Raw genomic sequence first — 27599 nt, 5'->3', positions numbered from 1 at the left:
ATCATCGCATCCAACCCATCAACCAATCCAACCCACCCAAACAGCTAACCCATGGCACCAAGTACCCCATCAAGTCTCCTCCTGAAACATTCTGTGATATGAGACATGATAGTGTTTGGATTAGCAGATTGCAAAAATACAGTCAAAATGCATTACTTGCCAGTAAGCCCTTAGGGAAAATTCCTTTAATTCAACCTGGCTGATTTGAAATTGCTTAGCTACCCACCAAGTGTGAAAAGAAAACATTTATACTTGCATACACCAAGTACCTTTTACTCCAAAAAAGTAATTTAATATGTAATTGATCTTATACTCCTGTGGATGTACATATGTTCTGTTTAAAGAAGATGAATATATTCAGCAGGAAAAAGACAGCAACAAAAGATTAAAATTCTTTTACCTTATCAAGGGAACTTTGGAGTCTGTGAGATTCAGCAAGTGATTCTTGGATGAGTGCACTACTTGCTTTAGTCTGATTCAAAGATTCAATCAGCTCCTTATTTTCGAGTATGTTGCCTTGTGACGTTGCAAGTGTCTGTGAAGCAAAAAAATCACCTATGTTACATTTTAAAAAGCCTTTAAAGTAACCAGTTTGGAAGCTGTCCTTCCTGACTTGTACATCTTTCTGAATCACTGAATGCATCAGGACTAAGTAGAAGGGCATGTGGTTATTCTGGAAACCAAGATATTGATTTAAAGAAGCATGGAACATAAAGCCAGTCATTCCTAATCTCATTTTGCAGCAAAACTACTCCAACATCCCTTATACCGTGGGTTAGCTGTTTGGGTGGGTTGGATTGGTTGATGGGTTGGACATGATGATCTTGAAGGTCTCTTCCAACCTGGTTTGGTTTATTCTAAATAAAGGTTTATTCTAAATACAACTGAGTTCGCATTTCCAGCTAATGGGAATATTAACAATTCCAACAGTTTCAGTTTGTCATCAGAGATTGCTTCAAACTCCTTGAAATTAGTCCACATTTTCCCTGACTTCTCCTGTGCAAACAATTTTGTTTGTAGCAAGTTAGAAAAGCTTGAATGATTCACTATTAAATACTTTATTATTATGTGTTATATTTAATATAATATTAAATATATTAAAGTCAGTTCTGAATGGATACCTGTAAAGCAGCATTTCAGGATATTTGGAGGCACAGATTCACCAGCTACAATAGCAGAATCACGAGGTTGGAAGAGACCTCAAAGATCATCAAGTATCATGTTCAAGTGTCTCAATGTTCTTTTTGAACTGAGGGTTCCAGAACTGGACGCAGGACTCAAGGTGTGGCCTAACCAGTGCAGTATACAAAGGCAGAATGACCTCCCTGCTCCTGCTGGCCACACTGCTCCTGATACAGGCCAGGATGCCATTGGCCCTCTTGGCCACCTGGGCACACTGCAGGCGTATGTTCAGCCTACCATTGACCAGTACCCCCAGGTCCCTCTCTGCCTGGCTGCTCTCCAGCCACTCTGACCCCAGCCTGTAGCACTGCATGGGGTTGTTGTGGCCAATGTGCAGAACCCAGCACTTGGATGTGTTAAATCTCATGCCGTTGGACTCTGCCCATCTGTCCAGCCTGTCAAGGTCTCTCTGCAGAGCCTCTCTACCCTCTAGCAGATCAACTCCTGTCCCCAGCTTGGTGTCATCTGCAAATTTACTGATGATGGAAAATTTGCACCAGGACACCAACCTGAGGGCAGGTGAAAAAGTAAGAGTATGATTTTTAACAAAGTTTTATTTTTTAATGCATTAAAACTAATGAAACTTCTAATCACCCACTCTGTTGAATCTATCTAGCCCAACAAGTCCTGCATTTAACATTAGCAATGCTTAACATATTGAAACACTACCAGTTTCATGACAGACATACATATTTTAACCACCCTACTCTTTCAACAGCCCCAAATTTCTCAAATAAAAGACTCTGAGGTCTCATTATTCCAACACCTCCATCATCTTCAATCAAACACATAACAACATGAACACTATCTTATTGATCTGACAGATATAAAAGAGGTAAATTCATTTTACTTCCAGAAGAGATTCCTCAAGCTTAGCTAGTTGTATCTTCTTGTCTTCCTCTTGTTGTAGTAGTTTTGTCTTCTGCTCTTCCAAATCAGGCTTCTCATGCTGAATTGTTAAAGCCAAAAGCTGTAAAGAAAGGAGATTGTTCAATAGAATAAGAAATACTATAATATTTAATAAGATATATTAATTAGCTATATTGCGTAACATATACTAATTTATCATACAGCAGTATATGGTCTATAGCTTAGAAAACAGACTTTTGAGGGTTTATTTAGTTGCACCAGCAATCTAACTGCTTTAAATCTATGTAGACATTCAGGATATTCTGCTTACCTGTCCTCTTAAGCCACTTCCTGTTGTGGAAAAGTTTACTTCCGTAACAATAGAAGCAGCATCAGGTGGAATGAAGGGATTTGGGTTCCTCGTTGACAGAAAAAGACGGAACTCCTCATTATAATCTACCATTTTTTCTCCTATTTGTACAGCGTAACGGGGCCCTGTAAATAACAAATATAAAAGTATAACATTCATTTATACATTATTTAGAAAGAAAAAGAAAAACAAAACAAATATACATAATCTGTCCTGCATTGCTAGACTAAAAAAGTAGCAATACCATAGCACCAGTTTGAGAAAGTTACATAGTGAGAATATTTAATACAGCAGGGTAGCTTAATTATCCTTACCCAGTACAAAAGCATAAATGTCCAAAAATGTATTTAAAGCAATACTAATGAATCTTTAAAATCTTTAAACAATGAATAATAATTTAAAAATGAATAGAATAGAATAGAATAGAATAGAATAGAATAGAATAGAATAGAATAGAATAGAATAGAATAGAATAGAATAGAATGGAATAGAAGAATAGACCAGGTTGGAAGAGACCTTCAAGATCATCGCGTCCAACCCATCAACCAATCCAACCCACCTAAACAACTAAACCATGGCACCAAGCACCCCATCAAGTCTCCTCCTGAACACCTCCAATGATGGTGACTCCACCACCTCCCTCGGCAGCACATTCCAATAGGCAATCACTGTCTCTGTATAGAACTTCTTCTTAACATCCAACCTAAACCTGTGTCCTCTTGTTCTGGTACTGGCTGCTTGGGAGAAGAGACCAACATCTGCCTGTCTACAACCTCCCTTCAGGTAGTTGTAGAGAGCAATAAGGTCACCCCTAAGTCTCCTCCTCTCCAGGCTAAGCAACCCCAGCTCCCTCAGCCTCTCCTCATAGGGCTTGTGTTCCAAACCCCTCACCAACTTTGTTGCCCTTCTCTGGACTCATTCCAGCAAGTCAACATCCTTCCTAAACTGAGGGGCCCAGAACTGGGCACAGTCCTCCAGGTGTGGCCTAACCAGTGCAGTGTACAGGGGCAGAATGTCCTCCCTGCTCCTGCTGGCCACACTGTTCAAGCTGCACTGAAGAATCCCCTGTTTGTGCAAGACTCCTTCCATAATTGAAACATTCATTTACATTTCCACATAGGTATACCATAATTACAAACTGGCTAATTAAGATAGTTCCACGTTTTCTGAATGTGATCCAAAAGTATTTATCTGTGTACCAATATTTATTTGAAGGAGGTTGATGTTGCTGTGAAATCATAACTTTATTCAAGTATTACTTTCTATGACAATTGTTCTAGAGGAAGTTTATGAAACTAAAGATGCTGGGATATCTAGTCATTACAATGAAAGAAAAACATTCCATCAAGAAATATCCCATAAATCTGTCATATTCTAAATATACTTAATTACAGTATGGAAAAACCAATTTATTAAATTTCATCTCTCATGGTCTTCAATCTGTCTTTATGCTCCTAATATTTTGACATTTCTCAACATCCCTGACACATAATGAAACTGCATGTTTGACCTCTCACAACCCTCCTTCTACTACTGGTTTCCATTCTAGCAGGGTTAGAAAAGATGACTTGAACAATCATGACTAAGATTGTAGAGTAAGATTTTGCCTCCTGATACTCAAAAAGAATGAAGAATAGAATCTTAAGATGAAAAGTTTCAAAAGTGAAAACTTCCTTTCCAGAGAATTTGAGGTGTCATAGTTAGGTCCCTCTCTGTTTTTAGGAATGGAAGCAGACCAGAAATGTTCTAAGTATAAATGTCTTACTAAAGCACTGGCAGAGTTGAAAATCAGATAGGAGTTCTGCTTCTGTGCTAAGGATCCAAATAAATTTTAGGCCTATGCTATAAAAATGTCAAACAGAAAATTGAAGCTGTACAAAGATAAACTTATTGCAGTCCTTATATTCACATTTTCCTTAACGTTCCATTCCAAGCAATGATGCACAGTGATCACAAGAAAATTAATGCGGACCAGCCTACATCTCCTTGTTTTGACAAAGAGGAGTGTATGCTCTCTTGTGAAGTGACTAGAGACTCAAACAGTGACCATTCTTACTTTCCACTCAACTCCAAAAAGGGGTCTTGAGCTATTTTCAGTGCCCAAAGATCATACTGCAAATCATATGCACAGACTTCAGACACTAGGATAATTACTAAGGCTAACATAAATACATTTTACTTACAATAATCTAGAAAGAATTAAAACCCTGTATTACTTTATTTTTCAGTCTATTCAGTTCTTTTGCTACAATTTTGTTCTTTTTTATTTCAAAGTTTGCAATAGAAGTCAACATACCTCAGGATGAGATACTTTTGCCATTACTGTTTATCCTTCCTAAACTTTCAATACAATGTTTCATATCAGCCTTTTTAAGGTAACTACATCCAAAGAGCTTATGTAGAGTTATATAGAGCACATTCTCTCTCCAAATCAGGGATATTGTAACATTTAATCATTTAATTTGTCCTTTTTTTTTTTTTTTTTTTTAAACTTTCATTCCATCCATTATGAAGACTCTTTTCACCATCTCCTGTTTATGACTGCCCCCAACTCCAAAGTAACATCAGGGACAGACCTATAGGACTTCTTAAGTTCCAGACACACGAAATAGAAAAAGCAACACCAACATACTAAAACTCTGATTGTGTAATTTCTCATCTATTTAAGGCCCAAATTCCTAAGTAAAACTTCATGTTTGAAATTATTAGTAGAAACTAGTTCAAAATTCAACATGCAAACAGTTAATAAGACCACTTGATTCAAATGTCAACCAAAAAGTAACCTTTAAATACTTTTCATAGTTTCATAGTTTCATTCAGGGTTGGAAGGGACCACAAGGATCATCTAGTTCCAACCCCCCTGCCATGGGCAGGGACACCCCACACCACATCAGGCTGGACAGAGCCTCAGCCAGCCTGGGCTTAAACACCCCCAGGGACGGGGCCTCGACCACCTCCCTGGACAACCCATTCCAGAGCTTCACCACTCTCATGGGGAAGAACCTCCTCCTCACATCCAGCCTGAATCTCCCCACCTCCAGCTTCATTCCATTCCCCCTAGTCCTATCACTACCTGACATCCTGAGAAGACCTTCCCCAGACGTCCTGTAGGCCCCCTTCAGATACTGGAAGGCGACAATGAGGTCACCTCGGAGCCTTCTCTTCTGCAGACTGAACAGTCCCAACTCCTTCAGTCTGCCCTCACAGGAGAGGTGCTCCAGCCCTCTGATCATCCTTGTGGCCCTTCTCTGGACACGCTCCAGCACCTCCACATCCCTCTTGTAATAGGGGCTCCAGAACTGGATGCAGTACTCCAGGTGGGGTCTCACCAGGGCTGAGTAGAGGGGGAGGATCACCTCCCTTGACCTGCTAGCCACACTTCTCCTGATGCAGCCCAGGATCTGATTGGCTTTGCGGGCTGCAAGTGCACATTGAGAGCTCATGTTGAGCTTTTTGTCCACCAGCACCCCCAAGTCTCTCTCCTTTCAATATATTCCTGCTTAGTAAACAAGAACATCAGCTGCAACATACTTCCTGCACTGAAGTGATAGCAGCAGGCTAATGATAAAGCAGAAAAAAAATACATTATACTAAATGTTTTCAGAAAATTTGAGTTTTATGTCATAGATAGATAGATAGATAGATAGATAGATAGAGATATATAGATATAAAACCTATAAAGGACTTGAGCAAGCATTTGCAAAGATCTTGGTCATTTACCTTGAGCAACAAGATCTTTTCTTAGCAATGGGTAAAGTACAGGCTCCACTCCATCCATTTCCTGTATAACAAGGGTTTTCCCAAATCTGACTGCCAGCTCAAGAGCAGTTAGGAAGTTGTTGTCCTGGGTAAATAAAACAAATACCTTTGATTCACATTTTTATGAAATAGTCACACTTCAGAGTGAACAGGAAGGCATTACACCAGGAGTCTAAATCTAAAAATCAGTGGAATAGAATAGAATAGAATAGAATAGAATAGAATAGAATAGAATAGAATAGAATAGAATAGAATAGAATAGAATAGAATAGAATAGAATAATAGACCAGACCAGACCAGGTTGGAAAAGACCTCTGAGATCATCAAGTCCAACCTATCACCCAACACCATCTAATCAACTAAACCATGGCACCAAGTGCCCCATCCAGTCTCTTCCTAAACACCTCCAGTGATGGTGAATCCACCACCTCCCTGGGCAGCACATTCCAATGGCTAATCACTTTTTCTATGAAGAACTTTTTCCTAACATCCAACCTAAACCTTCCCTGGTGCAGTTTGAGACTGTGTCCTCTTGTTCTGGTGCTAGTTGCCCGGGAGAAGAGACCAACCCCCACCAGGCTACAACCTCCCTTCAGGTAGTTGTAGACAGCAATAAGGTCTCCTCTGAGCCTCCTCTTCTCCAGGCTAAGCAATCCCAGCTTCCTCAGCCTCAAAACTCTACTACAAGCATCGTATCATATTTCAAGGTTTAGCCACAAGTGTTTACTTTTAAAAAGTTTATCTGTTCAGCTAATGACATATAGGCAACCTACTTAACATGCCTAGTTTTCCAAGTGCTGCACCTGAAGAGGGTAGGTCTACCACAGGTCTTGTGTCAGGTCTGTCAGGTGCACCTGGAAATCTTGTCTAGGTAACACATCTCAAATGTTATAAGTTAGCTCTGTCTCAACCCTGAATCAAGACCTACAAACCATATGCATGTCAACAGTAAGACAACTAAATGAACTCTTTTTACATGTAGGTGTCTAAACATGCACATGGTGTTCAAGATTCCATTACAGTCAATGAACATCCTAGACAATGCAGGTAACAGAGCCTAAAGGGTAATCAAGCCACTCAGCTACCTGGGGAAGTACTCAATTACCCAAAAAAAATTGTCTAATATTGCCAGAGTATCTTAGAGGCCTGTACGAAGCTGGCAGTGATCTGTGCAAGACCTACATTCTGTGGAAAAAGTATCTTGAGGCCAGATGGAGTTCAATAAGCAACTTTGGAACAGCACCAGACTCCTGCCTATGTGCATGCAACTGAGCCAAGCCTCACCACCAGTAAAATGCAGACATCTAAACTTAGGTACCTTAAACTCAAACTAAAATCTAATTTACAATACCTAATCTAGATTATACAACACAAAAATCATATGAAAGAAGTCCATACACACTCCTGAAATCCAGTGACCAAGAATACAGAAGACCTCTCTCTTTACTATCTCCCTCTTGGAGAGGGCAGCACAAAGAGGCAAAGTTGTAGCAGTAATATACAATGATGACTCCCCAGTCTTAAATACTCTGATCTCCCCCTCAAGTAAAGAAATTTTCAGTACCATGTAACAATGATAGTAACCAACAAGGTGAGAATGGAATGGAATGGAATGGAATGGGATAGAATCAATAAGGTTGGAAAAGACCTCAGAGATCATGAAGTCCAACCTATTACCTAATATCTCATGCCTAACTAAATCATGGCTTCAAGTGCCACATCCAACCCTTTTTTGAACACCTCTCTAGGGACTGTGACTCCACCACTTCCCTGGGCAGAAATTACATACTTCCTGGAATACAACCCCATTTTTGGTGATTGTTGTCATATCCCTTTAAAAACCCTTTCTCTGAAGTGTGGAACAGAGAGAGCTCAAGCACAATGGAATTGTGAGACCACGTATAAATACTGCACCTGTTGGTTAATAACTTCTAAACGTGACTCCTTCAAATGCGCCTTCAACCATTCAGTAGCCCGGAAAGAAGGGTCTATCAAAAATGGGCAAACTTTACTCTAAGGGGAAGAAAAATAAACACATATTTACTGAAATCTGTATCACAGCATCACAGTATCACTAAGGTTGGAAGAGACCTCAAAGATCATTAAGTCCAACCCGTCACCGCAGACCTCATGACTAGACCATGGCACCAAGTGCCACATCCAATCCTCCCCTGTTTTAAGAATAAAATTGAATAGAGTCCTTTTTCATTTGCCCAAACTAACAGTATAGTAATTTCACAATCCTTTTAATTAACAAACTGCTCCAAGAAACAATAACAGCCTAAATAATGAAATGACAACAAACATTAGGAGAAGGAATTTTATGTAATTAATTTTTATTTCTATTTTTATTATTGATATTATTGTTATTGTTATTATTACTATTATTGTTATTGTTGTTGTTGTTCTTGTTATTTTATTTTTCCAAAGATAAAAATTCTCAGGCATTTGTCCAGCTAAAGTTAGGTAGCTCCTCACCTTCTTGTGAAAACACAAACCTCTATTCAGTGGGCATAATATACAGCTTGTGTTACAGCTGCTTTGAAACTTAAAATGGGCAAAGGTACACCACTGGGTTTGGAACTCAAATCATTTTAGAAAGGCATAAAGACACAAACAGCTTTTTACTTACAATCACAAACAAATCCAGATCTCAAACCTTCAAACATTATGGTGTCAAATATTTTGGTGATATTGCTTGGTAACATGTATACCAATGAGACAGCAGGGTTTCACTTTACTAAAACCTCTATCAGTGTGTGGCTGCCATACCAGTATTGTGCTAAGCTTTACTATTTTATTATACATACAAAGATATGTTATGCCATATGCATTGTTTTTGGAATGCTGAGACTTTAACCACTGATATACCAATTAGGTAAGTGCTCAAAATTCACACAGTGGCCACAACACAGTGACCACAGAGAAGATACTAGTTGGGCAAGGGAAAGGAGACCTATTCAACACTGACACATGCATTTAAGATGTCACAGAATACTTAAGATTGTACTGTAGCTGACACTGGTAAAATACCATGTCTAATTCTAGTTTTAAAAGGAAGCTGAAAAAATACTGTACACCAAGAAAATTATTGGAGTTAAGGGAAGGTTTGAAATAGCTCTTCCCACATAGTGAGATTTTTAAGAGTTCAATTTATTCAGCTAGCGAAAAAAAATGAAAATGGGATTTTGTTATACCATGTAAGTAGCTTAAAGGGGGAAAATGGCATTTATTGAAAAGCTTTTTAATCAAATTGAGAAAGGAATAACCAAATCTAGTATCAAGACAATAAGGTGAATTTAAACTGTAGAGAATTCTGTAACTGATTTGAAAGAATCACCAGTCATCCAAGCAAAGTGCCTGTGGCAAATGCAGATTCTCCTCATGGCACTAAATCTTTACTTTCCAGCAGATCTAATACATTGCTACAGTACAATTATTATGTTATGTACATAATTGTTCAACTGCATATATATATATATTTGTTGTATCTCATATAACTGTATGATAAAGCTGAATCATGATTATAAGCACAGCATTATTATCCTTTTCCCAAGTATTATTAGCTACTGGCCTGGTACTTTTTTTATCCTGTATCACAGAGCCAATTTGATAATATCTGAGAGTTGGAATCTAGATGTTTTTAAAGGGGTCTGCATATAGCCTTTCCTTTTTTTCTGAGGAAAAAAAAAAAGTATTAGAAATTATATATCATTCTATTATATAATATATAATCTTCCTCTCATTCTATTGGTGTTACGACTATTCACATTTTAAGCTTGAACAGAGTGACACCAGGCAGATGTCTGTTTGACATCTGGGAGAAAACTGCAAAAGCAAAAAAGAAAAGTGTGTTTTCTTTGACTGTTTTGTTGTTCCCCTTTTGCCACAGAATACTGAGAGTGCTTCTGTGGTGCTAATAAAACAAAACAAATGAAATGCTTCCAAATTCCAGAAAGGTGTCATGTTACTGAAACTTTTAAAGTTAACTACTTTCAAGACAAGAAAAACAAAACAATTACCTGTAAGATGACAAGAGCATTTTCTATTGAAAGGTCATCTGAAGGTAACCCTTCACTTTTCCAGACTAACTCCTCGCTTTCTGTACACAGGAAGCGCCGTAGATCGAACTCTGATAAATTAAAGAGTCTAAATGCACACTGGTATTGATACTCTGCATAAGCATTTACCACTCTATATACAATGGAGGCTGTAACATAATGCAAGTCTGTAGTTTTCCATTAAATGTATTATTTTATTGATTGAACTTATTACTATTAAATTGCTCCTGCTCTAAGAAACATTTCATGGTGTTAACCAACACACGTAAGATAAAAATGATGACTGAAAAAGCAGAAGATTTCAGAGTGCATTGGCAAATTCACAACACTAATATGAACACATTCATTCATGTAAACTTTTTAAGCCAGGACTATGGACATGAATCTTAAGAATTTTTTAAGTATTTATAATGTTAATAGTTAATAGACTAATCCTCAGAAATAGTCTGTCTGCACATAAAAGTATTTATTGAACAAGAAAATGTTGTCACTTTTCATTTGGGAACATCAAGACAATTCAATCTGTTCACTAAAACTCACAGGGATTTCTGACTTTCTCAACCAAGCTTAATTACTTACGCACGCAAAGACACAAACAGACATACACCCCACCCTCCCACCCCACTCCCCATCCCCCCCAGATTACTTTCAAGGCCTGCTGATCTGGTCCATTCATCCAGTCTGGTTTTCCTCTGATCCTCAGGAGCAGCAGAAAGGTAGGTAATAAATGCAGCTGCTAACTGAGCTCTTTTAGGCAATGTAGCTAGTTCATCTGTTATCTCCGACACCTTAAAACCAAAGCAGACAGAATGAATGCACAGGTGTAATCCTAACCAGAGCTATGTTACTCTTTCTCATTAGTAACTAAAAACTTAGAATTACATTTGTCTGCCATTGAGAATACAGTTGAGGCAGTCCCTCTTCTTAGCTCCTAAAGGTCAATTAATTTGATGAACATTTTACCATGCCACTTATAAGCAAGTGGGCAAAGAATATTATATTAGGAAAAATAAGACATTTGTGACCCTAGTTACAGCCAGCTAGTGAGCACCACAATATATATACAGGTGCTAAAGATTAGATGTTATCTATTACACTTAAAAATGTGATTCACTGCAGACTTACATGATGAAATACATTTATCATGCATCTTCAAATAATTTATCTTCACTACATCACCTCTGCTTTGAAATGTTCCAGTATTCAGCATACAAAATACAGTGTATCAAATAATATATGACTTCTAAAATTGGTTTGAAAGACTGTCACTTTTGTCACTTTTTTACCTTAATCAAACTGATATTAAAAAAAATAGGCTGATATATAAACAAAAAAGTAACTTTTTATTACTTCCTCCTTACTTTAAAGGGAGATAAATATTGCTTTTTCACCATCCTCAACATGGGATGAGCTCCTGACTAATGTAACTGCCAGTCTGTTCTGCAGCATAGCATTCATAGTCTGAATTTTCTGAAGACAGGGGTAATGTACCAGAGTGAAAAACTGTGAGGAATCACTTTTAGAAGCACTTAAACTCTGGTCTTCAAATATACCCAGTGCTTAACTACAGCAGATGGAATAGCTGTAAAGCTGCTTTCAGAGGAAAATCTTCCAGTTCTTTCCATTATGCTGTTCCACCCACAAGAAGGATTTATCTAACCCTCAATGGTAGAGACATGTCTCTCAGCAGGGACTTTTTTTCCATTTTAAGATTGCCAGAAAGCTTGGCATCACTTTCTGGAGATGACAGCTGTTTTCAAATTGTATGTACCATGCAATTTCCCTTTCTCTTTCAGGCTGAAGAAGGGTCTGCCTGTCCAAAGGCTCACCAGCTTCTCCCAAAGATACTCTTTTAGCAAATAAGATATGCTCACTTTCCCTACTTTAGCAGCAGAAAACTTTCAAACACATAAGTGAAGATTTCAAAAGCAACCCAACACTTTGGGTAGGCTTACATTTAGATTTCCAGTATCAGTGTCATAAAGGATACATGATAAGACTATGATTGCTCAGTGCTTTCCTAAAATCTGTCCCTTCTGATTGTATCTCAACTTGGAGGAGCCAACCTCTCACATTATTATCATGATTGAAAAACATCAAAGAATGTTGTACATTCTGTATTAAGCATGGGGCATTTTTTTACATATTCTCTAGTTATGTGATATAGGTAAGGTCACTTGTACAGTGAAGTAAAAGAACCTTTCACATGAAGAAAAACTTTTGTTTTTCTCATGAGAAATCAAATACATATAGACTTAAGAAACACAGAGAATGATAATAACTCACGTTCTACAAACAGTACCAAAATTGTGTTTTCAAATCATCAGCTATATGAAACATTCATGAAAATTTTCACTAACCTGAGTGCTCCATCTTTTGTGTTCCCTATCAAGCTGATTTATCAGTACTTCTGCAGCTTCCAGTGTTTTCTGAGCTTTACTTAGCTCTGCTTCAAGTTTTGCCGCTTCTGTTGTTCTGCTCTGGAACCTGTAAAACAACTACTGTTTGTAATTGCTATCATGAACTACCAAACTTATGGGCAGCTATTTTCAAGACAGTGTAATTGACTGAATTTGTAACTAATTTCTCCCTTATTGTTCATGAAAAACACAACCACAATTCTTTTTTATACCTTATGGACCCTTAATTTAAGAAGGACATTGAGACACTTGAACATGTCCAGAGAAAGGCAACAAGGCTGGTGAGAGGCCTTGAACACAAGCCCTATGAGGAGAGGCTGAGGGAGCTGGGGTTGTTTAGCCTGGAGAAGAGGAGGCTCAAAGGGAGACCTTGCTGTCTACAGCTACCTGAAGGGAGGTTGTAACCAGGAGGGGGTTGGTCTCTTCTCCCAAGCAATCAGCACCAGAACAAGAAGACACAGTCTCAAACTGCACCAGGGGAAGTTTAGGCTCAATGTGAGGAGAAAGTTCTTCACAGAGAGAGTTGTTGGCCATTGGAGTGGGCTGCCCAGGGAGGTGGTGGAGTCACCGTCCCTGGAGGTGTTCAAGAAGGGACTGGACCGTGGCACTTGGTGCCATGGTTTAGTAGTCATGAGGTCTTGGGTGACAGGTTGGACTTGATGATCTTTGAGGTCTCTTCCAACCTTATTGATTCAATGATTCTATGATACAATGTTTCTAATTACCAGATGAGTTTTTGAAACTTAGCTTCCAAAATTTAGATAGATAAACAGATGAGATTTAAAAATACATTTGCAAAACACATTATAAAGTCTGAAAATCATTCTTGCTACTTAAATAGCCTGACTTAATTTTCCTGACTGCGTGAAGTAGGGGTTTGTGCAGTTAGCCAGGATAATAGCAAGCTTAATGCCATCCTACTACCCTTCTGTAACTTTTTGGTAAGATTCATCTGTGACAACATTAAAGAGGTGTATTGCTAATTCAAAAGGATGACTCCAGGTCAGTGCATGGTACTCTGTTTTGTAAACTACTACAAAGTAAGAATGTGCCTCAAACAACAGGCAAGTTTTAGGTATGAGTTTTGTAATTAATATCTCATTTTCTTACTTAGTATTTAACAATCCACCTTTTTAAGTAATCTATTTAACTGTAATATATAGTATATAGTTAAACCAATATCTCACCAAGACATCAGCTGAATGACAAGAATAATTCTCCAAATACTTTCTTTTTGCAAACAACAATAAATGACTTTTAGTACTATGCACATATGTCAGGCTGCAAAGTATCTTCTCTCCTAACTACATAACAAAACACCAAAAGACTTGGATTAAACTGAATTTGGAGAAAGCATAAAGGTTCCCTGCTGCAATTTTTATGCCACTGTGAGTCATGTACTCCATGAGATGCTAAGAAAAAAGCAGAAAGCAAACAAGCTGTCAGAAAAGCATGCCATCCTTAAAGAAATAGAGCAGTCTTTATTCAAGGAATTTATGCAGGAATGTTTCCAAAGTCCAAAAGAGGCATTAAAGCCCTCTTAAATTTAAAAGGTGGGACATACTGTTTACCTTTGACATCTACAACTTTTACACTGAAGGCTTCCAATGCAGTCACTAATAAGACTTTTAAAGTACATTTAAGGAGCATTTCATCTGATCAGTCAGTTGAACAACATTCTAACACTACTTATCTCCACTGAATGTACAGATAGACTAATTACTGCTACTTATGATGTAAATATCTTGCAGAGGAGGGAATTGCATTTGGCTGATAAATTTAATTATCCTTACTGCAAAATCATCAATGTTCTTACTCATATCTTGGAAGTAAACAAACCAAACTTACTTATCTTTGAGCTCTGCCACTTTTTGACCAACAGAGTTCAAAAGGTCTTCTAGCTTGTGTTTTCTGTCTTCAGTTTTCTTGAGATTACTACAAAAATGTAACATTTATTTTAAGATGATGGATCCAAAGGCATGAAAAAGAGTAAACCTAACAGGAATGTCATTTACACAGAGACAGTTCAGAGACAGATCTTTCTTGTGGTTTATACTAATAAAAATCTGTTTTCAGATGTAAAAGCTTTGATTACTTCTCATCACATAGCTTTAAAAATGGACTAAAAACATTCATTTAATATTTATTCTTAAAGGTCAGAACAAATGCTTCCAATACAGAATTCTAAGACCTGGCAAAATAATCAGTACAGCTTCCTAAGATTCCTGAGACTATGTCAAATCACTTTGAATCCAAGGAGAAAGTGATCATGCTTGGTCCATGACACAATAAGAGGAGAAAGTTCTACACTGAGAGAGTCATTAGCCATTGAAATGTGCTGCCAAGGGAGGTGATGGAGTCACCATCCCTGGAGGTGTTCAAGAAGGGATTGGACGTGGCACTTGGTGCCATGGTTTGGTCATGAGGTCTGTGGTGACAGGTTGGACTTGATGATCTTTGAGGTCTCTTCCAACCTTGGTGATTCTGTGATTCTGTGAACTACATGTATCATCAAACAGCATGGGTTTCAATGGCAGAACATATTTTAAGCATGTCTGTGAAACAGATATATAAAATTGCAGCTGAAATAAGTAACTTGCTATTGCCCAGAAATTATCCAAGGCATAGCCTCTCTGTCTCAGCATTAACATTTTATCACCTATGGATGAGATATCTTTTCTTGTATCATTCTGTTTTTTATAAGATTCAGTTCCTCCTTGGTGGCTTTGGAATGCCCACTGCCACTGAAACTCAGAATGTGATTTTGTAACAATGTCTAACTCACGCTTCCAGGCCAGTCTTTTCTCTTTCCAAAGGCTGAATTCGTTCTAGGACATGGGAATACTGGACATTGGCATTCACCCAAGCTGCTAATGGAGCAGCTGCAGCACTGGCTCGTTTAGCATTCTGAAAAAAAAAATCAGGAACAGTTACCAGTCCTTGAAGTATCATACTGCAGATGAGATACATACAGGACACATAATTGCAACAGATGTATGAGTTACCAATTTAAAGACATCAATGAGCCAACTCCTCTACGGAACTAACCTTTAAAATTTTCACTAAGAGATTATATTGCAGGCCATCAATCTGTGAGAAAAATAATTAGTATCTTTACAACTCCGAAGTTCCAGTGAAGTTAGTAAGTTTTGAATGAATGAATAATTAGCACTGTGTTCCTTTTCTGGAAACTACAGCTTTCCCATTAAATGTAAGGAATTAGTATTTAGGAATTCTTTTTCATAGCTACTACCAAATCAATTCTCAAAGACCACCTATGTCTTTAATCATCATTAATCCTTTTTTCTTTTAATTAAGTGTACTGTTCAAGCACTTCCTGCTACAAGGAGAAGTTCTAATTTATGGCAGCAACAAAAATCTCTGAGGACTTGATTTTATAATATATAATTATATATATATATATATATATATATAAAAAATAATATAATGGCAACCAGCACCAGAACAAGGGGACACAGTCTCAAGCTGCACCAGGGGAGGTTTAGATTCAAGGTGAGGAGGAAATTCTTCACCGAGCGAGTCATTCGTCATTGGAACGGGTTGCCCAGGGAGGTGGTTGAGTCATCGTCCCTGGAGGTGTTCAAGAGGAGATTGGACATGGCACTTGGTGCCATGGTCTAGTCATGGGGTCTGTGTTGATAGGTTGGACTCAATGATCCTCGAGGTCCTTTCCAACCTAGGTTATACTGTGATAATGACTTCTCATCCCACTGCTCCTTGGTCACCAACAAAATTCTCATTTAGAAGTAGTATCCCACTGAGTAACCTTTGCACTGCTTTCATCTCTTTATACTGACAAATTCTGGAAGCAGTTTTAAGTTCATTCTAAAAATGATGTTGGCAAGGCAGAGAAGCTTTTTTTTTTCTTTTTTCATTTTGCATAATGAAATCAGGAATTACCTTTGGATCAAAAGATGCTCTGTTTTTAGATAGAAGTTCTTCAACGCTCTCTCTTATTTCTTTTGGAATATTACGAGCATCAAAGGTTGCTATGTCCTCCCTCACACCTCTTTTGGCCAAGAAGCTGAGAAAAGAATTAAATAACAAAGTGAAGAAAAAACAAATAATGTTGAGTTGCTGGTATGTGTCAAGAGAAGGGCAACAAAGCTGGGGAGGGGTTTGGAGCACAAGCCCTAGGAGGAGAGGCTGAGGGAGCTGGAGTTGCTTAGCCTGGAGAAGAGGAGGCTCAGGGGAGACCTTATTGCTCTCTACAACTACCAGAAGGGAGTTTGTAGCCAGGTGAGGGTTGGTCTCTTCTCCCAGGCAACCAGCACCAGAACAAGAGGACACAGTTTCAAGCTGCACCAGGGAAGGTTTAGGCTGAATGTTAGGAAGAAGTTCTTCCCAGAAAGAGTGATTTGCCATTGGAATAGGCTGCCCAGGGAGGTGATGGAGTCACCATCACTGGAGGTGTTTAGGAAGAGACTGGATGGTGTGTTTGGTTGCATGGTTTAGTTGATTAGATGGAGTTGGGTGATAGGTTGGACTCGATGACCTTGAAGGCCTTTTCCAACCTGGTTAATTCTATTCTATTCTATTCTATTCTATTCTATTCTATTCTATTCTATTCTATTCTATTCTACTCTACTCTACTCTATTCTAATATCAAAGAGGCTTTTTCCCTATGACACTAAAGAATTCTGCGCACACTTTAATTCTGAACAGGAAGTATTTCATACGGTAAATTACTGTTGAAAGCTTAAAGAAAATCCTCACCTCTTCATGCTCACCCATGATGTATCAAAAATCCCCATCAGCCGTAAAACTCCTTCCAGGATGTCTCTGATTATGTCAGGAGGCATTCTTAGTGACCGGATTTCTGACAAAGACTCTGGCTTTATATTTCCAACTGCTAATTTAGCCTCATTAACCAGTGGCTTAAAACACATTAATAAAAAGAGATGAGTATACAAGAATCTGAACATTTGCCATTTCAGTTTTGATACCATTCTTTTTACAGCTGCAAGGTCTCTTGAACAAGCAATCTAGTATACTGCCACCAGGATTTTTAATTTTCACAAGTTAGTAACAACTGGAGATTAAGTCTCATTAAACTATTTCCACTCAGCTGATAGCTCCAAGCCCTATGACATTAGCAGCTTGAACAGAGTGGAGTAATGTAGTTGGTCTACATAAGATGTAAGTAATTGAAAAACATCCCATAAAATCTGCAGAACAAAGCTGTAGACCCTGGCAGCACAGCAAAGGATGATCAGAGGGCTGGAGCACCTCTCCTATGAGGACAGACTGAGGGAGTTGGGGCTGTTCAGTCTGGAGAAGAGAAGGCTCCAAGGTGACCTCATTGTGGCCTTCCAGTATCTGAAGGGGGCCTACAGAGAGGCTGGGGAAGGACTTCTCAGGATCTCAGGTAGTGATAGGACTAGGGGGAATGGAATGAAGCTGGAGGTGGGGAGATTCAGGCTAGATGTGAGGAGGAGGTTCTTCACCATGAGAGTGGTGAAACCCTGGAATGCGTTGTCCAGGGAGGTGGTTGAGGCCCTGTCCCTGGAGGTGTTTAAGACCAGGCTGGATGAGGCTCTGTCCAGCCTGATCTAGTGTGGGGTGTCCCTGCCCATGGCAGGGGGGTTGGAACTAGATGATCCTTGTGGTTCCTTCCAACCCTGAATGATACTATGATACTATGATACTATGATACTATGAAAAGCAAATGGAGGAGGTCTTGGGTGACAGGTTGGACTTGATGATCTTTGAGGTCTCTTCCAACCTTGGTGATTCTGTGATATGGCCTGAAAATTCTCTCAGTATTTAAGATCTAACAGAACACAAATGCCAGAGTGACAATCTAAATCTGGCAAATAAAAGTGCTGTTTTCTAGTGCATAAAAGTTGTAATATCAAAATAATTCAGAGAAAAAATTTGAATTGCAGGGATATATTTTGCAGAGCCATTTTTCCATGGCAGAGGACTTGAGTAAGTCAAATAAAGTTAGACTGCAAAAGATTCCTTTTACCTGAACTTCTTTTAGTTCATTTTCAATTTTCCTTTTCCTTTCCTCTATTTCTGTAGCCTCTTCTGCTATCCGGTGTTTTATTTTTTCCATTTCTGTTTTTTGCTCACTAGCACTCTGTGAAAAAAAAAATGAACACATCACCTTTTGCTCTTAGGTCTCTTACTTCTTTTAGTCTTGATTATGAGATATTTAACAGTACCAATTACAATAAAAGATCTGAGGCTACTCAATACTAGACAGGGTGACAAATTAACTAAATTATACGAAATGAGTCTCTTTTGCTTTTACTGTGTTTCCTTCCTGTTGTTTAACAATGGTGAGATCTGGACCTCTATTTTTGAGGCTTATTATGGTTCTTTTCTTCTTCTTGCCTTGGATTTTCCATTCCTCATCAAGATTCTCCTCTGAATGGATAAGAGCTGCAACCTCTGTAACACTCCTACTACCTTGGAAAGTAACACCATGCGGACATTGTCTTTGTAGCTGCTTACATTTCTATCTCTTCCACGACAGCTTAAAATACTCTCCTTTTCCATAAGGTTCATATAAGCTGCAGTTCTGTTGGAATCACAGCCAATTAGCCTAAAAATACTAATGCATTATTTACTTGCAAATTTGCACCCATCTGTTTCTAAGGATATCTATCTTATGACTTACACATAGATTGTAAACTCTGGGGGTTAGCAGCTTTCTTTCCCCCTAGATTTGTACTGTATCTACCACAGAGTACCTGTCATACTAGCTATTAGCCATCTCCATGACTCCTAAGCACTTCAGTGCAATAATAAATATATAGCATATAAAACCTCAATAAAAAGGACCTTACATATGCTGAAGTTAAAAAAACCACAAAAGGCACAACAAAAAAACCCCAGTATCAGTTACAAAACATAATTGAGGATAAATGCATAAAATTCATAGGAGACTAATACTCTAGGCTCAGCTCATCTAAAAGATACAGGAGAACAAAGCCCAGAATTTATGTTCTTCCACTGTGTAACACATTATTATAACCAGCAATTGTCAAACTGAGTTGAACTTGCAACAGATGTATCTAATCAGAGAAAACCTTCAGATTACTAATAATCTTTCTGAGCACTTAACCCAATCTACAGACCAGTATGCCATTAAAGATTACATTCAAATCCATAAAATATTAGCTACATAAAACATTCCATGCAAATGCACATGCTCAGAATGATAGCTTTGAGTAAGAAAACCTTAAAATTCAATTGTAGGTCAAAAGCCTTGCTCTGAAAGAAGATTAAAAGAGTCTGGCAGTATTTGAGTCCTCTCTCTTACATACACTAGACCATTTGAAGCCACATTAAAATGTTAAAGGGCACCTATGCTCTATGCTAATCTAAATAATCAGAATACTACTGCATTTTTTTCTGATGGCAGTGGGCCCACCATGTTTCATTGCTTTGGGCCTCTTGTTTGATTTTGTTCTATAACATAACACGTGCTACCTGTACAACATGCAACTCTAGTGGACCAAGGCAGACACAGATTTAAAACAGAAACCAAGGAAAACAGCATAAGAAATTCTTCAAGGCCCACAGTGAACACTCCAAGCCAATTATCATTATTCAGATTCATGTACAGCGGGAAGACAGAACCTAAAAATGCTAAAAGATGCCAACAGAAGTAGACATAAAAATGGGGGGTGCCTTTAAAGCACTGTGAACCAATTGGTTTGAAAGAACAAGCATTTAATTAACTGCACGCACATCCTTGTCACTGAGCTTCTTCATTTGAGGTTGCTTCAGACCTGACTGACTAAATCAGTGACAAAACACTACTAAAGAATTGTGTCCTCAATCCCCAGGAGGTCTACCCCTGAACTGAAGAATAAAAATTCAAGGAGTGATGAACACAGGGCTATTATTCAATCTTCTTTGAGGTTAACTTCAGAGCACTAAACCTCATTAAATACATCCTTTCTAATAGTCCACAAATGTAAGTTCTGGTATTATTTATTTAAAACAGTGCCAGTATTTTTCTTTAAAGTTCCTAACTGTACAAAGCATTATAAAATGGATCAGTTTGGATGTATGAAGTTCCAGGAAAAGTCTCAGATTGAACCACAGTGATGAGAGGCCACAGTGGTGAGAGGCCTTGAACACAAGCCCTATGAGGAGAGGCTGAGGGAGCTGGGATTGTTTAGCCTGGAGAAGAGGAGGCTCAGGGGTGACCTCATTGCCCTATACAACTACCTGAAAGGTGGTTGTAGCCAGGAAGGGGTTGGTCTCTTCTCCCAGGCAACCAGCACCAGAACAAGGGGACACAGTCTCAAGCTGCACCAGGGGATGTTTAGACTCGAGGTGAGGAGAAAGTTCTTCACCAAGTCAGTCATTCGTCATTGGAACGGGCTGCCCAGGGAGGTGGTTGAGTCACTGTCCCTGGAGGTGTTCAAGAGGGGATTGGACAGGGCACTTGGTGCCATGGTCTAGTCATGGGGTCTGTGTTGATAGGTTGGACTCGATGATACTCGAGGTCCTTTCCAACCTAAGTTATACTGTGATACTGTGATACTGTGACACTGTGACACAGCAGTAAATACTACTCAGATGGTAAACTTGTACCGATTTCTTCCTACTCGACCAGTTCAAGTATGTTTTACATGATATAATCCTCTGTCCTGTTGCAAGTTTATGCAAGCCTCAGGGCTCATGAACTCCCTCAGGCAAATTCTTGCAAAAGCATCAAGGTTTGTAGCTGTTGAGGGGAATACAAAGCACAGGCAATTACGGAGATGAAAAAATGACTTTTATGTGATTGTATACACCACCTGCATAGATACTGTAATTTCTTGAAGGGCAGCATCAGCCTCATCCTGCTTCATTTTGAGTAAAGTGCTTTGTTCTGCAGCTTTTCTGTTCAGTTCATCCACCAGGGCTTTAGCTTCATTCAGCTTTGAAACACCTGCCTATAAAAGTTTATAAGAAGCAGTTATTAAGCAATTAGTTTAAATGTATTTACACAAAGGTTGGCTGCAAACAGTATGCCCAAACTAAGAGTGATGCAGACCAATATTCTTCATTTTTAAATACATATATATTTGCAATTTTCTCACTATTCTTTATATTTTTTTAAATATTATTTAACCAAAATGAGATTTGACAGTTCTAGACGTGCTGCTGTAAGATCTATTACTGCATCAAAGAGCTGTAAAACGAAACTCACAAAATAACAAATTTCTAAGGGAACGGCAAGCAGCACACAATCCTTACTTGCATCAATCCAATAGCACTTCAGTTAACTGATAGTAACTCCACATAATAACACCTCTAATAGAATGACCTCCACATGAATTAAACAATTTCCTCCACAAGAATTAAACAGCTTTAAATAAATAATATTATTCCATTTCTACATGTTTGTAAACATTAATGGACATAAAACTAAGCTCAATTGTGCTGAAGATTAACTGTTTTCTTTATTAACATTTCATAAATTATTTACTCTATGGCAATCAGATACTGGAATTATTTCAAGATATATTTGGGGGGAAAAAAATTACTGGAAGATGCTTTGAGTTAGGACACACATCTATAATTTTCATGTAAAGGATTACTTTTATTTAATCAGAGAATTTAACAAATGAGCGTCACAAACAAATCACAGCTACCTTCTCAATAAATAAATCAATTTCAATCATTACAAATGCAAATCTGCTTAAATTGCTAACTAAAGTGATGGCAAAATATTGGTAGGGAAAGTCAAAATGGTTTAGAGCACAAGGTAAGCAAGTAATTTGGGTTTGACAGAGGCTATAAGAAGAAATACAGCTTTGCAAGTGTGATTCCAGAATGGCAGCAAAGGTCACTGGGTGAAGGAAGGGTGAAGACTAGAGAAAAAAGACACATGTCCTAAAGGATCACACAGATCATTCTAGAAATATACTGAAGGAAGAGAAGGAAATATGACTGGAAAGATAACAAATTCAAAAATAAACATGTTATGCATGCAGAAGAAGAGTAAAGCAAAATCTGTGAGATGAACTGCATTTGGGCTGGAACTCTGTAAAGGTTTGATGTGTAGAAAAACAACACAAGAGTACTAGGAGTGTAAAGACAACAACTTATTGTACTAGAAGGAAATAAGGATCACACAAAACAGGAAGTTGCTGTAGAGATATAAAGAATAGGTTAAAATATGGTGCTGCGTGGGGAAGATTTATACAAGCAGATGCAGGACTTCAATTGCTGGAGAGATGATGGCTGTTGGCAAACTTATAGGCAAAGAAAATTTAAAGAGCTTTCAAGTACTTTTTTGCTTCCAAATAAACATATCCAGTCTGATACCTTCTCAAAGAAAAATATTAACAAAACCAAGAAAACACTCTTCACTCTTTGAGGCACTTGAACAAAGATGTGCATTAAGATTCATACTATTCCTTGCCTGAAATCAGGAGAGTGTTTTGAAAAGTCTTATGTTAAAATGTTTTCAATACATACCTGCAAATGATTCTGCCTTTTTATTAGCTCTGTTCTTTTACTGTCATTGATGGTACTGTATACACGAAGGAATGTCATGTATCTGCTAGGGGTTGCTCCATACATTTTACAAGATTCATGGATTGCCAGAAATGACTTCAGAAAATCAGAATCCCCTGCAACATAATTTGTTATACAGGATAATGATACACTCATTCTTATCTCGCATAAGTCCATGAAGTTGAATATATGGAGTGATCAAAGTCTCCTTCTCTACAGACTTCCAAAATCCACCCAGATGTAATCCCATGCAACCTGAGCTAGGTATACCAGTGTTAGCAGGAAGGTTGAACTAGATAGAATAGAACAGAATAAACCAGGTTGGAAGAGACCTTCAAGACCTTCATCGTGTCCAACCTATCATCCAACACCACCTAATCAACTAAACCATGCAACCAAGCACCCTGTCAAGTCTCCTCCTGAACACCTCCAGTGATGGTGACTCCACCACTTCCTCGGGCAGCCCGTTCCAATGCCCAATCACTCTCTCTGTGTAAAACTTCCTCCTAACTTCCAGCCTAAACTTCCCCTGGCGCAGCCTGAGACTGTGTCCTCTTGTTCTGGTACTGGCTGCCTGGGAGAAGAGACCAACCTTTGCCTGTCTACACCCCCCCTTAAGGTAGTTGTAGACAGCAATAAGGTCACCCCTGAGTCTCCTCCAGGCTAAGCAACTCCAGCTCCCTCGGTCTCTCCTCACAGGGCTTGTGTTCCAAGCCCCTCACCAACTTCGTTGCCCTTCTCTGGACTCGTTCCAGCAAGTCAACATCCTTCCTAAACTGAGGAGCCCAGAACTGGACACAGTACTCGAGGATCTCCAGAGGTCCCTTCCAACCTCTCCCATTCTGTCATTCTCTCACAGCTTGTGACAGAAGAGACTGTTTTTGTTTAGCTAGGATGTATATTCCATACTAATGGTTCCTTGCACAAAATCCCCACCATAGGAATAATACTAAAGTCTATGAACACACTGACAAAAAAGCATACTCAAAGTATCCATGTTATTATCTATGCCAAACCTGGCACTTAATAAGTGTTTAATAACAAGTAACAATAATAAAATATTACCTAAATGTTTTTTCTTACTTTCCTTACGTGTTTTTCCATTCTTTTCTTGTTCATCTGAATCACACAGAAGCATTTCAGGTATCTAAAAACAATTAACATGATTTTTTGGTACAAAAATTAAGAGCAATGAAAATGTGAGTTAAAATAAACATTTCTTTTTTAAAGCAACTTCAGTCTAGTTTCTCATTTTAAAAGACTGACTATGGTAGCTTTATGCAGAATAAGATATTTACAGATCATTTATAGCATTAAAAAAAGATTGATTCTACCTTTCCTTGTCACTGATAATTTTCTGTTCTCTGAAGCAAGGAGCTTTTGCTGGCTGTTAGAGCAAGTAATGTTCAGAGGACTCTTACAATAAGACAAATGTCAAAGACATAAAAAGATATACAGCTCAATAGGAAATTAGACAATCTTAAGAACATCTGCTGTGGATACAATATCAGCATTAAACAATTAGTTAGCTCCAAGTTTTCAAAGTCTTTCTCACAGCTTACCTTGTTACAGGTACAATGGTAAAAATAAACAAAGTATACTCAAAGGTTCTGGTATGGGACTAAATGATAAAGACTCCACTTAAAGAATAATAAAATCCTACTGAAATGAAAGTGAAAATACCCTGATAAAGCCTTGGTTTTTTTACTGTGAACAGAGCTGCTCCAAACACTTTTTTCCCAAAACACACTTTCAGTACAACCTGTCGTTGAGGCAACACAGCAGGCAGAGGAGTCTTGGTATCCCAGGCTAAAATGGACACTGCCACATCTGCTCCCATGGCTCTCCCAGGGAAATGACCAACTCCATAGTCAAGGTGTGAAACCCATCATGATGAGTCAATGGGAGAGCTCAGATCACTTCACAGACTAGACCGAGGTGGTTAATGCATAGGAGTCTCGGGATACATTATGGGATGCGGTGAAGAGCGTTTCAGATTGCACAAGTTTTACTGCGGGTTGGTGAGACATCTGCAGGAGTTGGCTCCCAGAGGGTCTATCTAGAAGGTTATCTAGAAGGCTCAAGCTAACTGCCTGAGAGATAATGGAATCAATTAAGAGCTAGGTGCATGTGTCTGTGTGTGTTTGTGCATGTATGTGCCTGTGCAGGGCACAATGGTGAGATCTTAGATCCAGGGCCAGATACCATACGGTCTGGATGTCTAAGCCAAATTACTGGAAGGATCCACTGTGCGTGTGTGTGTGTGTTGCTGAACTGTGAGGCGCTGTGTATCAGTAGCACTTTCTCAAACTTACACTGTGAACATCCTGAAATAAGCAGATTTTGATACTAAAATGAACATGATTCCACTCCATTCCACCAAGCAAAACACTTAACAAAGATTCAATAATAACATAAGGTTTATAGTGCAGTCTTAAGATATATAGCAGCTGACACACACATAACAAACCTATTTTTCGACTTGCTGTCAAGCATCCTAGTAACAGCAAATATCAGTAGAGTTGGCTCTAACATTGAGCTTGCAGTCTGTTTGTACTGTGTTCTTAAATGCTGTCTGTGTTTGATGAGACTCAGAATCGTCATCATTTTGTTGAAGCCAGCCCACAGAGAGAACAAAATATAATACCACTGGTAATATAATAATGCCAATATTCATTAACTGTTCTGCAGAATTTTCTACCTTTATAAGACGGCACAAATGGATTAAATAAACACTGTGACAATTATTTCTTTACAACTTTAAATATTTTGATCTTATTCACCAAAGCTCAGTATTAGAATAGAATAGACTAGACTAGACTAGACTAGACTAGACTAGACTAGACTAGACTAGACTAGAATAGAATAGAATAGAATAGAATAGAATAGAATTAACCAGGTTGGAAAAGACCTTCAATATCATCAAGTACAACCTACCACCCAACACTATCTAATCAACTAAAATCATGGCACCAAGTGTCTCATCCAGACTCCTCTTAAACACCTCCAGGGATGGTTACTCCACCACTTCCCTGGGCAGCACATTCCAATGCCCAATTACTCCTTCTGTGGAGAACTTCTTCCTAACATCCACCCTAAACCTCCCCCGGCACAGCTTGAGACTGTGTTCTCTTGTCCTGTCACAGCTTGCCTGGGAGAAGAGACCAACCCCCTCCTGGCTACAACCTCCCTTCAGGGAGCTGTAGACAGCAAGAAGGTCTCTCCTGAGCCTCCTCTTCTCCAGGATAAGCAACCCCAGCTCCCTCAGCCTCTCCTCATAGGGCTTGTGCTCCAAACCCCCTCCCCAGCCTCGCTGTCCTTCTCTGGACACGTTCCAGCAACTCAACATCTTTCCTAAACTGAGGGGCCCAGAACTGGACACAGGACTCAAGGTGTGGCCTATCGAGTGCTGAGTACAGGGGCAGAATGACCTCCCTGCTCCTGCTGGACACACTGTTCCTGATGCAGGCCAGGATGCCATTGGCCCTCTTGGCCACCTGGGCACATTGCTGGCTCATGTTCAGCTGGGTGTCAACCAGTACCCCACACGTCCCTTTCTGCCTGGCCGCTCTCCAGCCCCTCTGACCCCGGCCTGTAGCTCTGCATGGGGTGTTTGTGCCCAGTGTGTAGAACCCAGCACTTACATGTGTTAAATCTCATGCCCTTGGACTCTGCCCATCTGTCCAGCCTGGCAATGTCCTTCTGCAGAGATCTCTTATCCTCTTAACAGACCAACACCTGCCCCCAGCTTGGTGTCATCTGCAAATTTACTGATGATGGACTCAATCCCTTCATCCAGACCATCAATAAAGATATTGAATAGGATGGGCCCCAGCACTGATTCCTGGGGGACACCACTAGTGACTGGCTGCCAGCTGGCAGTGGCACCATTCACCATCACTCTCTGGGCTCGGCCCTCCAGCCAGTTCCTAACCCAGCACAGAGTGCTGCTGTCCAAGACAGAGGATGACAGCTTGGTCAGGAGTTTGCTATGGGGGACAGTGTCAAAGGCCTTGCTGAAGTCCAGGTAGGCTACATCCACAGCCTGCCCCACATCCACCAGGCAGTCACCTGATCATATTTTGAAGACACTCATTTAAACAAGTCAAAGTTTTTAACTTGTGCAACTTACCTTTTTCATACTGTTTTCTGACCAAGTTTCCATCCACAAAACCTGGCATTTCTTGTACAGTGCTGGATTACTTTCACAATTTATTGTGAAATTTAGATTAGTAGGATCCATGATCAAGACAACATGTAGATTTTGTTGGATTCCTAAGAAATGCAACATATTAAATATTTAGTGGATAATAATCTGACTACATAATTTACTGTCCTGCAGATACTTATCACAAGGTAATTCCTGAAAAGAAAAGGATAGTACTACACCACATCACACTAGGGCAGGCATGTTTATAAACATGTATCATGGCTTCTCATTATGTACATTGCAGTGCATTTTTT

At 39.0% G+C, this 27599-nt stretch overlaps 1 protein-coding gene across 1 annotated transcript; it reads right to left on the bottom strand.

Annotated features, from left to right (window-relative positions):
• Positions 1-400: 400 nt before the first annotated feature.
• LOC137461642 (cytoplasmic dynein 2 heavy chain 1-like) lies at positions 401-27404 on the bottom strand (the record flags this gene model as incomplete). The annotated part of the gene is made up of 17 exons (XM_068171323.1): positions 27268-27404; positions 24219-24282; positions 23097-23251; positions 21428-21565; positions 18634-18747; positions 17379-17539; positions 16563-16686; positions 15427-15548; positions 14490-14576; positions 12582-12708; positions 10868-11009; positions 10183-10292; positions 8075-8173; positions 6122-6245; positions 2363-2526; positions 2033-2152; positions 401-535 (listed from the first exon to the last, which is right to left on the bottom strand). Coding segments are annotated over exons 1-17 (2097 nt in total), but the record flags the coding sequence as incomplete, so codon positions are not given.
• Between the last annotated feature and the right edge of the window lie 195 nt (positions 27405-27599).

This window comes from Melanerpes formicivorus, unplaced genomic scaffold, assembly GCF_026170545.1.
Source record: "Melanerpes formicivorus ecotype bairdi unplaced genomic scaffold, bMelFor1.0.p_v2 SCAF_2769, whole genome shotgun sequence".
Classification (NCBI taxonomy): Eukaryota; Metazoa; Chordata; class Aves; order Piciformes; family Picidae; genus Melanerpes; species Melanerpes formicivorus.
This window is presented reverse-complemented; position numbering and strand designations above follow the sequence as displayed.